At 48.3% G+C, this 13,379-nt stretch overlaps 2 protein-coding genes across 2 annotated transcripts in view; one reads left to right on the plus strand and one right to left on the minus strand.

Moving 5' to 3' along the window:
* Window positions 1-13,379, plus strand: part of PSMA1 (proteasome 20S subunit alpha 1) — a 505,652-nt gene that overhangs the window by 253,963 nt on the left and 238,310 nt on the right. The window lies entirely within an intron of this gene.
* PDE3B (phosphodiesterase 3B) overlaps window positions 1-13,379 on the minus strand; it is a 238,160-nt gene that overhangs the window by 46,754 nt on the left and 178,027 nt on the right. Inside the window, exons 8-10 of the mRNA XM_067540721.1 lie at window positions 12,867-12,964; window positions 10,136-10,290; window positions 9,023-9,160 (exon numbers count right to left, since the gene is read on the minus strand). Of these exons, the coding sequence (XP_067396822.1) occupies window positions 9,023-9,160; window positions 10,136-10,290; window positions 12,867-12,964 (391 nt within the window). The remainder of the gene's footprint in view (window positions 1-9,022; window positions 9,161-10,135; window positions 10,291-12,866; window positions 12,965-13,379) is intronic.

The raw sequence follows: 13,379 nt of genomic DNA on the forward strand, positions 1-13,379 counted from the left end.
CACATCTCGAAGAACCTCAGTTTCTGCACAAGGTGAGTAACCTTCTCTTCTTCTTTGAGTGATGTCCCCATGGGTGCTCCACTGAAAGTGACTACAAAGCAGTGCCCCAGTGGGAAGATTGGGGCTTCGGAGCAGCGTGTAGTTTCAAGGACAAAATTGTGTGTCCCAGGACAGTGTGTGCAGAGGAATCCTGCATAATGGCATAGTGTTGAGTGAACATATCTAAGGACGCCCATGCGGCTGCTTTACATGTCACTAATTGGGACATTATTCAGAAATGCAATGAAGGTTTGCAGTGCTCATGTGGAGTGTGTTCTTACTGAAATAGCAGCTTGTTTATTACAGAGATCAAATGCAAGTCGTATGCATCTAGAAAGGCATTGTTCAGATATAGCGTACCCTTGGACCTCTTGGTGGTGGATATGAACAGTCAAAATGATTCTCTGAATAGTTTTGTCCTATTGAGATAGAAGGATAATGCATGTCTTATATCTAGTGTGTGGAAAGCTGCGTCTCACTGATTAGTATGTGGTTTAGGAAAAAAGTGGAGGAGGTGAATAGGTTGGTTCAAATGGAAAAGTTATGACTTTCAGTAGGAATTTGGGGTGTGGATGAAGTGTAAGTTTATCCTTGTGAAACACAGTGTATGGCTGGGGAGCCATAAGGGCTGATGTTTCTCCCAACCGTCAGGCCAAAGTGATGGCGACAAGAAACGCAGTTTTCATGGCTAGGGGTAACTGTCAACATGTTGCCATTGGTCCAAAAGGGGGTCTCATCAAGGATGATAGGACTAAGTTTAGGTCCCAGATGGGGGTAAGGGTCTCATATCTGTGGGTAGAAATGTTGAATGATCTTCAGAAACCATTTAACGAGAGGGTGTGTGAATGCAGAGCATTCATCTATAGGATGGTGGAAGGTGGTGAAAGCTGCCAAGTGTACCCTGATTGAGTTGTTAGACAATCCTCTGTTTGAATTGGAAAAAATAATTGAGAATGAGTAGCATGAGGACAAAAAATGGCTCTACATGCTTTGGAATGCACCAGTGTTGGAATCTATTCCATTTATGGGTATACGTGCATCTAGTAGAGTCACATCTGCTGTGTAGTAAGATATGTTTTACTTGGTCTGAGCAGTCTATTTCTGAACCCCTGAACCAAGAAGGAGCCCTACTTTCAGGTGGAATGTCTGTGGACTGGGATGGCGAATGCACCCGTTGTCCTCTGAGAGGAGCCAGGATGCTGGAAGACTACTGATAGTCAACATAATGACATCCGGAGCCCATACTTGCCAGGGCCAAGTTGGGGCTATTAATATGATGTGAGGTTGGTCCTCTTGTATTTTGCATAGGACTCAAAACCATGAGAGGAAGAGGGTGGGAAGTGTACAGTAGCAATCCCCTCCAAGTGATTAAAAAAAAGACATCCCCCATTAATGCTCATCCCAGTTCTGCTCTGGAGGAAAACTGGGGGGCAGCAGGTGTTTCGTTAGGTGGCAAAAAGGTCTATGGTGGAATGGCCCTATAGGCCCAATATGGGCCATAGTACCCTCATATCCAGTTCCCGTTCGTGTTCCTGTGAAACATTCCTGCTCAATGTGTCCACAATTGTGTTCTGGAGCCCAGGGAGGTATGCAGCCAAAAGGGAAATGTTGTTGTGGATGCAAAAGTTCCATAACTTCTGAACACAGTGAGTGTGATCTTGCCCTTCCCTGCCTGTTGATATTGTACATGCAGGCGAAGTTGTCTGTCATCACTCTTATTGTCTGGTGTTTGAGGAGCGGTAGAAAATGTCAACAGGCATTACGTACCGCTCTTAAATCTAGGAGATTGATATGCAAGGTGGATTAAGGGGGTGTCCATCTGCCTTGTATTTTGTGTTCCATCAGATGCTCTCCCCAGCTGATGAGGAAAGCATCCATGGTTAAGACCATGGTAGGTGAGGGTTGCTGGAAGGGGACTCCGGCACAAACACTGTTGTGGTGCGACCACCAGAGCAGGGAGTCTTTGACTTATCTTGGCATAGACAGTAGTTTGTGAATTTTGTGTTTGTGTGGGAGGTATACAGTGTGGAGCCAGCCTTGGAAACAGCGCATATGTAGACTTGCATGTCTGACTACAAAGGTGGCTGCTGACATATGTTCTAGGAGCTGGAGGCATGTGTGTGCTGAAATCCTGGTGCATATTCTTGCATTTGAGATCAGATTCATTATAGTTGTGAATTGGTGCTGCGGTAGAAGAGCTGAGTGCTGATGAACTCCAATGTTTGTACCGGTCTCAATGTGGATTTTTCTAAATTGATAAGAAGACCTAACTTGTTGAAGATATCTATGGTTGTGTGAACTGCTTGAAGCACCTCAGTCTCAGATGGAGTTTTTGAGGAAGCAATCATCCAGAGAAAGGAAAATGTTGATGCCTTCCTTTTTCAAGTGGGCCACAACCACCAACAGTACCTTGAAGATAGTGCTACTGATAGGCTGAAAGATAGAACTTTGTACTGAAAATGTTTGACGCCAACAGTGAAACGTAGGAAACTTCTGTGAGTGGGATGTCCTTCAGCTATGAGAGGTAAGAACTATTCATCTACTCGGGGCATGGGGTAGGCATCAAACCTAGAAACCAGGTCGACCTTTCGGAAATCCATACAAAACCGGCGGGATCCGTCTGGCTTAGGGACCAGGACAACGGGGCTTCTCCACTCACTCTTCGAGGGTTCAATCATGCCCAGGTCCAGCATCTCCTTCACTTCCTCCTTGATGGCCTCATGCAAGTGTCGCAGGAGAGGTCTAGTTGGCGCCTGGACCACCGCTCCTGGGCTCGTTTGGATGCTATGCCGTACCAAGGTGGTCTGGCCAGGCTTGGCCGTAAATGTTCGGGAGAAGGTCTTCAGGAGGCACCAGGTTTGCGTCCGCTGTCCTTTGGTGAGGTCTTCACCCAGGGCAGGCTCCTGCTGGTCCCCTGGGCCTGGGGGCCGTGGCCCCAACTCCGGTTCTGGGGGGTAGGGCATGATCATGAGAGCCTCCCGCTCACGCCAGGGTTTCAGGAGGTTCATGAGGTATATCTGCTGGGGTCTCCATTGGTGGGGCTGGCGGACCTCATAGTTAACTAGGCCCAACTGCTGGATAACCTCGAAGGGGCCCTGCCAGCACGCGAGGAGCTTGGACTCCTCCGTGGGGAGGAGGACGAGAACCCGATCCCAGGGTTGGAAGGTTCGGGTGTGGGCACCCCGGTTGTAGGTGCACGCCTGCGCCTGCTGGTCATCCCTCAAATTCGCCTGAGCCAGCTCTCCGACCTGGGCTAGCCGGTCCTGCAGTGTCATGACATATTGGAGCAGCCCTCGGTCGCGGGGTGGCGCTTGTTCCCAGGTCTCCCTTATGAGGTCGAGCAGGCCCCACGGTTGTTGCCCATACAGTAGCTCAAAGGGGGAGAAGTTGGTAGACCCTTGCGGTACCTCTCGGATGGCCAGGAGTAGAGGTGGGAGCAGCTGGTCCCAGCGGTGGAGTTCGTTAGGGGAAAACTTGCGCAGCATCCCCTTGACTGTCCGGTTAAATCTCTCCACCAGGCCGTCCGTCTCGGGGTGATAGACCGAGGTTTGTAATTTCTTTATCCCCAGGATGCCACACACCTCTTGGAGTAACCGGGAGGTGAAATTCGTCCCTTGGTCTGAGAGAATCTCTCGGGGCAATCTGACCTGAGCGAAGATCCTTAATAGCTCTGCGGCCACCGCCCGTGCTATGGCGCTCCGGAGCAGGATGGCCTCCGGGAAGCGGGTGGCATAATCCATTACTACCAGGATGTACCGAAACCCTGCGGCACTCCTGGGGAGGGGTTCCACGAGGTCCATTGCGTCCCTTACAAAGGGCATCCCGACCAGCGGAAGCGGTACGAGGGGAGCCCTGGGTACGCCCGGGGGAGCCGCCAGTTGGCACTCGGGGCAGGAGGCACAATAGTCCTTCACCTCTTGCCTAATTCCCGGCCAATAGAAGCGGGCCAAGATCCGGGCAAGGGTTTTGTCCAGCCCCAGGTGCCCGGCTGCGGGAACATCATGGGCCAGTCTTAGCACAGCCCACCGGTGGAGTCGGGGCATCACCAGTTGGGCTCGAGGTTCCTGGGTCTGGGGGTCCCGCTCCACACGGTATAACCAGCCCATCCTCAGCTCGAAATGGGGCCACTGGTTGGCCTGGTCAGGGCGAATGGTGACCCCATCCTCATAAGTGAGCTGCTCATACGCATGGCGAAGCGTGGGGTCGTTTCTCTGGTCCTGGCAAAACTCTTCCACCAGGGTCGTCTGCAGGTCTTCTCTGCCTAGGGTATGGTCGGCCTCCCATTCCATCGGGAGGGGATTGCTGGGTGGTCCTGGGATCCCTGGGGATCCTGGGCCCTCCGGCTCTGGGGGCTCCGCTCGTGGCGTAGCCCCCAAGAGGACTTCCGGTCCAGGGTCTGCTTGGTGTGCGACGGCCTGGAGAATTCGGGCAAACCCGGACCAGTCCCGGCAAGAATGATGGGGTAGGGCAGCCCTGTGGCGACCCCGACTTGCACCACGTGGGTTGTCCCAGCAATGGTGAGCTGGAGCAGGCAAGTGGGGTATTCCTTCAAGTCCCCGTGAATACACCGTACTTGGACCCGTCCGTGGGGTTGCTGGCCCGGGGGAATCAGCTCGGGGAGGACCAGCGTCTGCCCACAGCCGGAGTCAACCAGGGCCTGCGCCTGTCCCTCTGGGAGCCTTACAGTGATCGTCACGGGGGGCCCAAGGTGTCTCCGGGCTCATCCTTCCCCGGTGCAGACCAGGCCAAAGGAGCAGTCCATCTGCGGGCAGTCTCACTGCAGGTGGTCCAGGTGGCCACAGGTGAAGCAGGAGCCAATCTCGGCGTGTCCCACCCGGGCTTGGCTATCTCGGGCTGGGTGGATCGCACCCCGCGGTTCTAAGGCCCGACCTGGCCTTTGGCTGGGCGGCCCTCGGGGAGTTGCCGGGGCTGACGGGGTAGGCAGCTGGGGCACCCGACCTCCTAGGGTTGGCCCCAGTGGGACGGGTCGCCTGGGAGGCGGCAAGGGGTCTCACGTGGGGGTTCCTTTCGCTGCAGGGATTCCCTGGATTGGAGGGTCCTCTGCTGCTAGGAAGTCTTCCATTAGCCACACGGCGTCGCTCAACGCGGCGGGGCGGTGGTGCATCACCCAGGTCCAACTCCGCGGCGGCAGGATCTGGAGGAATTGCTCCTTCATGACCTGGTCCACCACCTCCGAGGCTGACCGGTGGTCTGGCAGCAGCCACCGCTTACAGGTGTCCTTCAGTTCTTGGGTGACCGCTCGCAGCCAGGCGCCCGGGGGATAAGTCTTTCCCTGAAACCGCTGCCGGAAGGTGTCCGGGATGATGTCTAGGATCGCCACCTTTACTGCGGTATAGTCCCGGGCCTCTGTCTCAGAGAGCACCTGATAAGCCGCCTGCGGCACCCGTCAGGTAGGGAGCTAACGGTTGCCCATTGGGTTGGGGCCCAGTCGGCCGCCGACGCTACCCTTTCAAAGGTTATGAGGAAGGCCTCCGGGTCGTCCTCTGGTCCCAGCTTCATCAGATGTAAAGGCATCGGAGTCCCTGCCAGGCCCGCTTCCCCCCCCCAGCCATGCTGCTGGGGCTGGGGAGCAGGGCAGCCATCTGCTGGAGGCACTGGCATTGCTGCTCCTGATGCTGGGCCCCCAAGTCTCGGACGAGCTGTTGCTGCTGGGCTCCTAAGGTCTGTAGCAGCTGCTGCTGCTCTTGTTCTGCCTGCTGTTGCTGGTGGAGCTCGGCCCACCACTGCTTGAGCTGGTCCAGGTCCATGCTGACCTGTATTGGGGAATAGTTTTGCAGGTCACCCACTTGACAGCAAGGGGCAGGTTATGCCCACATTCTCCACCACGTGTGGATGGGCCCCTGTGAGAGGGGGGCAGCGTCCGGAGTTCTCCCTCTGGGTCCTTCTCAGAGGGGGACCACCCCTCCCGGCTATTTCCTGCCGGGACCAGTCTCAAGCCATTTTCCCGGGCAAGCAATCTTTCGCCCGGCCCTTAGGCAGGGCTGGCCAATAAGCCGTCTCGCGCCGGGTCCTCAGGCGGGGCTGGCCAATAAGCAGGCCTGCTCTCTGGAGCGGTGTGGAGGGTGAGGCTCTCTCGGGGCTGCTAGGGAAGGGGGGAGGAGGATGCAGGCCCACCCGTCTCCACTGCGTCCCAGCTCAGGGCCCTCGCAGTGGCAAAAGGCGTTTGTCACGGGGTCGGCGCGGCTCCTGCCGCAACACGCCGCCCGGGTTGCCCCTGACTCAGCCACGGTCTTATGGCTGTCCCTAGGCTTCTTCCTCCCCGAAACCCCCGGTACCTGCTTCCCTTTGGTCGCTGGGGAGTGGTAGTCCTACGAGGCCCTCCTCATCAACGGGTGGCAGCTCTGGCAACTCCATGGGTTCCTCCACGGAGGGCAGCTCTTCCAGCTCCTCCGGCCCTCAGGCCGTGGGTAGGGCCGGTAGGTTCTCTGGGTCCCAGGCAGCGGGTGACTCTGGTGGGCCCTCCACTGGCTCCCAGGCAGCGGGTGACTCCGGTGGGCCCTCCTCCGGCTCCCAGGCAGTGGGTGACTCTGGTGGGCCTTCTTCCGGCTCCCAGGCAGCGGGTGACTCCGGTGGGCCCTTCGCTGGCTCCCAGGCAGCGGGTGACTCCGGTGGGCCCTCCACCGGCTCCCAGGCAGCGGGTGACTCCGGTGGGCCCTCTTCCGGCTCCCAGGCAGCGGGTGACTCCGGTGGGCCCTTCGCCGGCTCCCAGGCAGCGGGTGACTCCAGTGGGCCCTTCGCCGGCTCCCAGGCAGCGGGTGACTCTGGTGGGCCCTTCGCCGGCTCCCAGGCAGCGGGTGACTCCGGTGGGCCCTCCGCCGGCTCCCAGGCAGCGGGTGACTCAGGCGGGCCCTCTGCCAGTTGCCAGGCTGGAGGTAAGACCAGCTACTCCCTGTCGGCGTGGGTCTCTGGTCTGGTCTTAGCTGGGAGCCTTGGGGGAGAGGCGTTCTTCTCCCTCGGTCCTTTTTCCTGACTGGGCTCGCAGGTCGGGGGTTTTAAAGGCCTGGCTCCGCCCCCCTGCTTCCAGTCAAGTGGTGTCCCTGGGGCTTCTAAAGGCCTGGACCCGCCCACCTGCTTCTGGTCAGTGGTTTTCCTTCGGGGCTCCACCAGCCAGGGTGGGTCTGGCTTCCCCTCTGGGTCCTTCTCTGAGGGGGACCACCCCTCCCAGCTACAATGGGTAACACAATTTTGGAGGTGTGGAGGATGTCGGTTAGTTCATGCTGCTGTTCCTTGACCTCTTCTAATTGAATATGCAGTGCATCTGCCACCGTGCAGAATAGATCTTGGAAATGCCTAACGTCATCGGCCACAGTGGGAGGTGGTGACATGATGAACTCATCTGGCGAGAATGATGAGAAACGTAGTGCTAGTGATGTTTCTTCATCTTGTTCATCATCCTGTTCTTCTTCCTGTTCCTCCAGTTATTCGTCTTGTTGTGTCTGTGAGGACTGCCTCTGGAGGTTGGGAGAGTGAAAAGGATGGAATGGATGGAGGGCACTGTGTTTGTTGAGTTGAGGGATTGCCAAACTGAAATCATGGCCCAAGGATCCCAGTATCGCCAAATCAGTGGGAGGGGGATTTTGTCCAGAGAGGCCCCTGCCAAGGTTGCATTCCTTGACAGGGTGAACGGTATGCATATGAGACTGGTATTATTTGTCCTGATGATGGTTGAGTGATGGATTCAGCATACTCCTCTTCTTCATCCTCTACATCACTAGGGAAAGGAGCAGCTGTTCGGGCATGGGGAGAGGGGGTCAGTAGATGATCTTGTCAACTGTAAGGGTCTGATAGGGGATGAAGGAGACCCTGGATCTGACGCAGCTCGGCAGGACTTTTCCATTAGGATCAGTTTGAACCCAATGTCCATATCTTTTCTTGTCCTTGGTTTTAGATTAAGGCAATGGGAGCACTTCTGAGAGACATGACCATCTCCCAGGCAGCAAATACACTGTACATGGTTGTCCATTATGGGGAATGTGGCTCTGCACAACACACACCTCATGGACCTTGTATAAGGGCAAGGTGATAGCTTCCCTTTTGGGGGGAAGGGAAGTGGGGAAAGGAAACCTAACTCTATACTAAAACTGATTTTTTTTTCTTTTTAGGAAAGAGACGAAAGTGAAATCTAAATTAGCTATTTAAGGGGAAGGTGACTATCGCAGTATTTGAGGAAAAGAAGAAAATGGGCTCTACTAAGGGCTCTGTTCCAGACTGCAGGCAATAGAGAAGAAACTGAGGACAGTCGGACTGCCCAGTGCTATTTATACTTCCTGCACATTGCATAAGACTGGAGAGGTGCGCATGTGCAGTCCAACAAGGCACTGCTATTGAAGATCTCCAACTCCAGATGCAAATGCACTGCCGCACTTACAGTGGAGCGTCCATGGGAACATCACTCGAAGAAGAATAAATAAAATCTGCTTTCAGCTATCCTGAACTGTGCCTCAGCCTAGCCATTAGTGTCTGGCAGACTTCTTGTAGACTTCATAGTGAAAGTAGAGTTTTGAAGAAAGAGTAGTGGCCTTATAGATTAAGTCAGAGAGTGCATTCTATATGTAAGAGGCAGCGTGGAAGAAAGAATAGTGTTGTTTATGGGAGAAACAGAGAAAAGGCTACCTGAAAGATTGCCCCTCTCTCCTCTGCTCTGACTTCTAATGATATTTACATTCCATCGAAAAACATGAATCATTTAACAGGAGACGGAGCTCTTCATGGCAGCTGAAGCTAAGACTACAGAACTCACTCCAATATAAAATAAGAACAATCACTATCCTCACAGCATTCAGAATAAAATGCAAAAGACCAAGTTCCATGTAAGTCTCCCACAAAATAAGCAATTCTTACTGTCTACACTTGGAAGGATAGATTAGAAGGAGAAAATAAAACTGTTACTTCTCAAGCTAGTCTTAATTTATACAGACTGACAAAACTGCATCTCAGCTCAGTTGCAAATACAGCAACAAACCTGGCTAAGGATCCTTCCAGATTTGTCTCCCATTCTCTGCACGAGGTCAAAAATTTGGAAATTCCAATTGTTCATCTTCTCCATTAGTGACTCGTGATCATCAGTTAACATCAGTTCTAATGAAGGATCCTGTTCCATCTGTATAAGAGAGAGTGAGAGAATATAACATTTCCACAATGAGAATGAAAACCAATTTGTCAATTGTATTTAAATAGATGTTAAAATGATAAAGCATTGTTGAACTTTTTGCATTCCATTGTTCTGCTGTAGTTACTCTGCACATTTATTTTATCCCACCAACCCTTTTTGCCTTGAAATGGTATAATTATATCCATGATTTTTACACCTAGTATACACATTGATGGATCAAAGCACATAAAAGTTGTAGCTATGAAAAAACCCTCACTTCATAACACGATAGCTCAAGATTTCACTTTGTATACTTTTTAGCATACTAAAAACAATTCATTTATTTTAATGGCCCAAGAGCTTCCATGCCTTGCTGGCATTTAATGTAAAGACTGCCAAAATTTCATTCTGGTCTTAAGACTTACGTTTTTGTACTTTTTCTAAATCAATGCTGAAATTTAAAAAAAACAACCACCAACAACATTTTCTATCTAAGCTAACATAACTTGTTTCCTAATTTTTGTTTAAATATAGTCTGAACCAGCTGAGGTTGATTAAAAAGCAGGGTTTCAATTGGAAAAGTGGGGTATAAAATAGAAAAGTTGGCAAACTTTACTAAATGTCCCTATAATATTCTGCTACTTTTTATTTCGCAGTTTGGTATGTGCACAGACATATCCAGCATACGTTTTCAGAGAGAGCCTTTGTAAAACAGTTCATCAGTTATGTCTAACAGAGTAAATTAATCCAAGCATGTATTTTCACAGGACCCATATTCATGTTCGTTGCTAGTGCAATTTGTACACTTTACAATTTTACTCTTTAAGTTAGTGTTTGGAATTCTGGATTTCAGTGATGCATTCTTTTCTAAAGGCTCTTATACAATAATGTACAGTAAGGACCTCCTTACAATATGATGTTAAAATCCACAAAGAAATACATTAATATACATCTTTGCAGGTTTTGATGCAATTATATGCTTACATCAGACTGCTGATTATTCTGTGTTTGATTCATTTGCGGATTGTCACTTTCTGTCAACTTTTTTTTTTTGCAGTCTCTGCTTTCTTTTCTCTCATCTTTCTGTCCCTCTGTATGGAGGACTGACTCTCTTGAAATACCAGTGGTTCCATCTTCACCTTAAATATAACAAGTACACAATTACTATTCTTTCACACAATTTATTCATATATCAATTCTGGAATTAAGATTTCCAGTCAATTGTTACTTGCTCCCACCCTTGGTCCACTAGGATTTGGATTTATTGATTTTGTGACTGCAAAGCCCATCTTTTCTTTTCTCTTCTCAAGCTATTAAGGAAAGAGTGCACTGAGGATGAGGGTGGTTACATTCATCAGCACATGTTTTAACATAGCGGACAGGAGTCCAGAGCATAGTATGGATGCCTATAAGATGTATTTTACATATTCAAATAATTAAAATATTTTATAGAAATATTCCCCCAAATAAATACCTTTGTCATTTAAGCCTCAAATTGTGTCCTTTACAATAGTGTTTATTATTTTACAATTCTACATTCATTAAAATCTCAAACCTACCTTTCCATCCTCTTCTATGCATTAAAGACATTGCAAAATAGGGGATGGAGAATCACTTTACTGTACCACACTGTGCTTATTGTATCATCGTGTTTACTGAATGTAAATTTGTTTTTTAGATGTACATAAATGAGTTTGTAATGCTCCATCATCAAACTCCTTAACTGTTATATTTTATCATTGCAGATGATTGGTGAAACATAAGTTGCTAACTGCTTCATTTTTTGCAGTTCCTTTTTGATCAAATTTAAGAATTGAAATAAATGTGACAATTATTCTACAGACTTAGTGGAGAACAGTGATTATTTTAAAAAGCAGTAATCTTAAAAGAATTGAAGTATTACACGCAGGTAATGCTCTCTTCTTTAAAAGTAAATGAAAACAGATTACAGAAACAGAGATATGATGCCCTATTTAACATGCTTTTGGGGGCTAGGTATTTTACTGTTAACAGAGAAAGACATGATCCTGTCTGAAAGAGTTCACAATTAGATTTGGGTATATAACTAATTTTTTGTTTCATTTGCATTTCCCAAAAATACCTCAAATTAAATCAAATAATGATTTTTAAAGTGTGTGTGTGTGTGTGTGTGTGTGTGTGTGTGTGTGTGTGTGTGTGTGAGAGAGAGAGAGAGAGAGAGAGAGAGAGAGAGTGAATGAGTGAGTGAGTGAGTGAGTGAGTGAGTGATCTAAAGTCAGCCAAAAAAGTGCTCTGGGGCCAGAGAGGCAGACAGTCCAGGCACTCAGACCTTCTCCCAGCTCAGGGAGTTGGAATGGCAGAGAAGTGTGGTGCTCAGCCTCTCCAGCCTTGGTGCTTGGAAACAGGGGGAAAGGCTGAGTGACCCTGGCTCTTTGCTCTGCCTCTTCCTAAGTTTCTCAGTTCACTTCTGAATCCAATTCGAGTTACTGGTCTTAGTCTTTAAGGCCCTTAAAGGAATACAAAACGGATATTTCAGACTGTCTCTCCATTCATGATCCAACAGGACAACTGCACGTATCAAAAACTCAAATTATTGTCAAGTATTTTATCACTATGGCAAAAAATGTATCAGAATGATTTCTAGTCAAGTTGATTTCAGAGTTCAGTTGTAAAACCCATCTTTCTTTTAGCAGTCTACATAAAACAAAAATTGAGGAATAAATAATAGTAAGGGAAGGGATGGAAGGAGAGGGCAACCAAACAGATTTCTCTTGATAAAAGCATTTAAACCCAGTATGTCAAGAACAGAATGCACAAGTCCACTTCAAGTTTACATTCATGCTATTCTTAAATTCTGTATCTGGGGCACTCTAGCCATACAAAATGAAGCAGAAACCACCCTGAATTGGGGAAAGAGGTCAGAAGGGACTAACCCCCATTGGGGGGTGCAGCTGATATAGCTGCCTATGAAACCCCTCAGCTTCTCAATGTAGGGTAGAAGGATGTACTGGGAGCAGGAAGGGCAGGAAATGGGGAATGGAAAGAGAGCAATGTGATCTTATCATCCCCAACTGACATTTGATCCCTTGAGAAGTGCAGGTAGAGCTTATTAAAGTCTGCTAGCAGAAAAATTTTAAAGTGTAGTCCATTTTTACAAAAATCAGGCCAAATCACTAGTACACTTTGGCCGCTTTGTGCTACTCCAGCAGTGCAAAGATGTAAACCTAGTTTAACTGGCCAATAATTCTTGAGATGACCTCAACAGGTTCTTCATAGGAACATCAATGAAAATTAGTTGTTTATTTTCTGTCTTATTTTCATTCAAAGATTTAACAGGAGAAAGTTCCATAAGACAAAAATAACTTCCCTGATGAAGTGTGGGAAAAGCCACTGTATAGAATTTTAACCATTTATTCATAGAAATGTAATTAATACAGCACAGTGACTGCTATATCTAGTCAGGAGGTAGGGAAATGCAATTTGCTGTTTGACATGCTAAAAGTTCAGCTACAGAACATTTAAAAAACCCATATGTTTGCACAATTATAAAGACAGGAGTAGGTGTCTATTAGAGTAAACAAGATAACCATTTTAGTGGATCCCTGTGTATAAAAAAGATATACTTAGAAGTTATTAAAAAGATATACTTAGAAGTATAGGAAAAGTTTTAATGTGAAATTTTAAAATTGTTAATTTAATTGGCTATTGAGAAAGCACAATGACACAACATAAATACCTGCATATTTTGAATTCCCACCTGATTTTCTGCCTTGATATTCTGCACCAGATTCTGACTGTGATGTTGAAATATGATTGAGAAGCTGACGTCCACAGCTTACAGAATAAACAAGACAAAGTACAATATTGTTACTTCTTGTTTTTTCCCACTTCTGATTGCTGTATAAATTCTACAGTTACTATGCTATTACTCAGATACTTGCAGCCATATCACTTTGGTAAAATCTTATAAATTAAGCAAAATTGAGCCTGGCCAGTACTTAGATAAGTAAACTCCAAAGAAAACCCATGTGTTACAGAAAGTAGTGTTGATCGTTTAAAAGAAAAAAATTAACTCCCAAACATGGGGTTTCCCTTCCCTTCCTAAAACCTGAAGTATAGCATTGCTAGTGCAGAATGGTGGCCAAATTCAATTACAGAGTTAGTGGATGAACTGTCTCAGAGCAATTAAATATATAAAGTGTTTTACAGTCCTTCTGGATAAAAGCTGCTACATATATATAGATATAGA

The sequence above is a fragment of the Emydura macquarii genome, unplaced genomic scaffold (assembly GCF_026122565.2).
Source record: "Emydura macquarii macquarii isolate MOO-44397 ecotype Brisbane River unplaced genomic scaffold, CSIRO-AGI_Emac_v2 contig_587, whole genome shotgun sequence".
Taxonomy (NCBI): domain Eukaryota; kingdom Metazoa; phylum Chordata; order Testudines; family Chelidae; genus Emydura; species Emydura macquarii.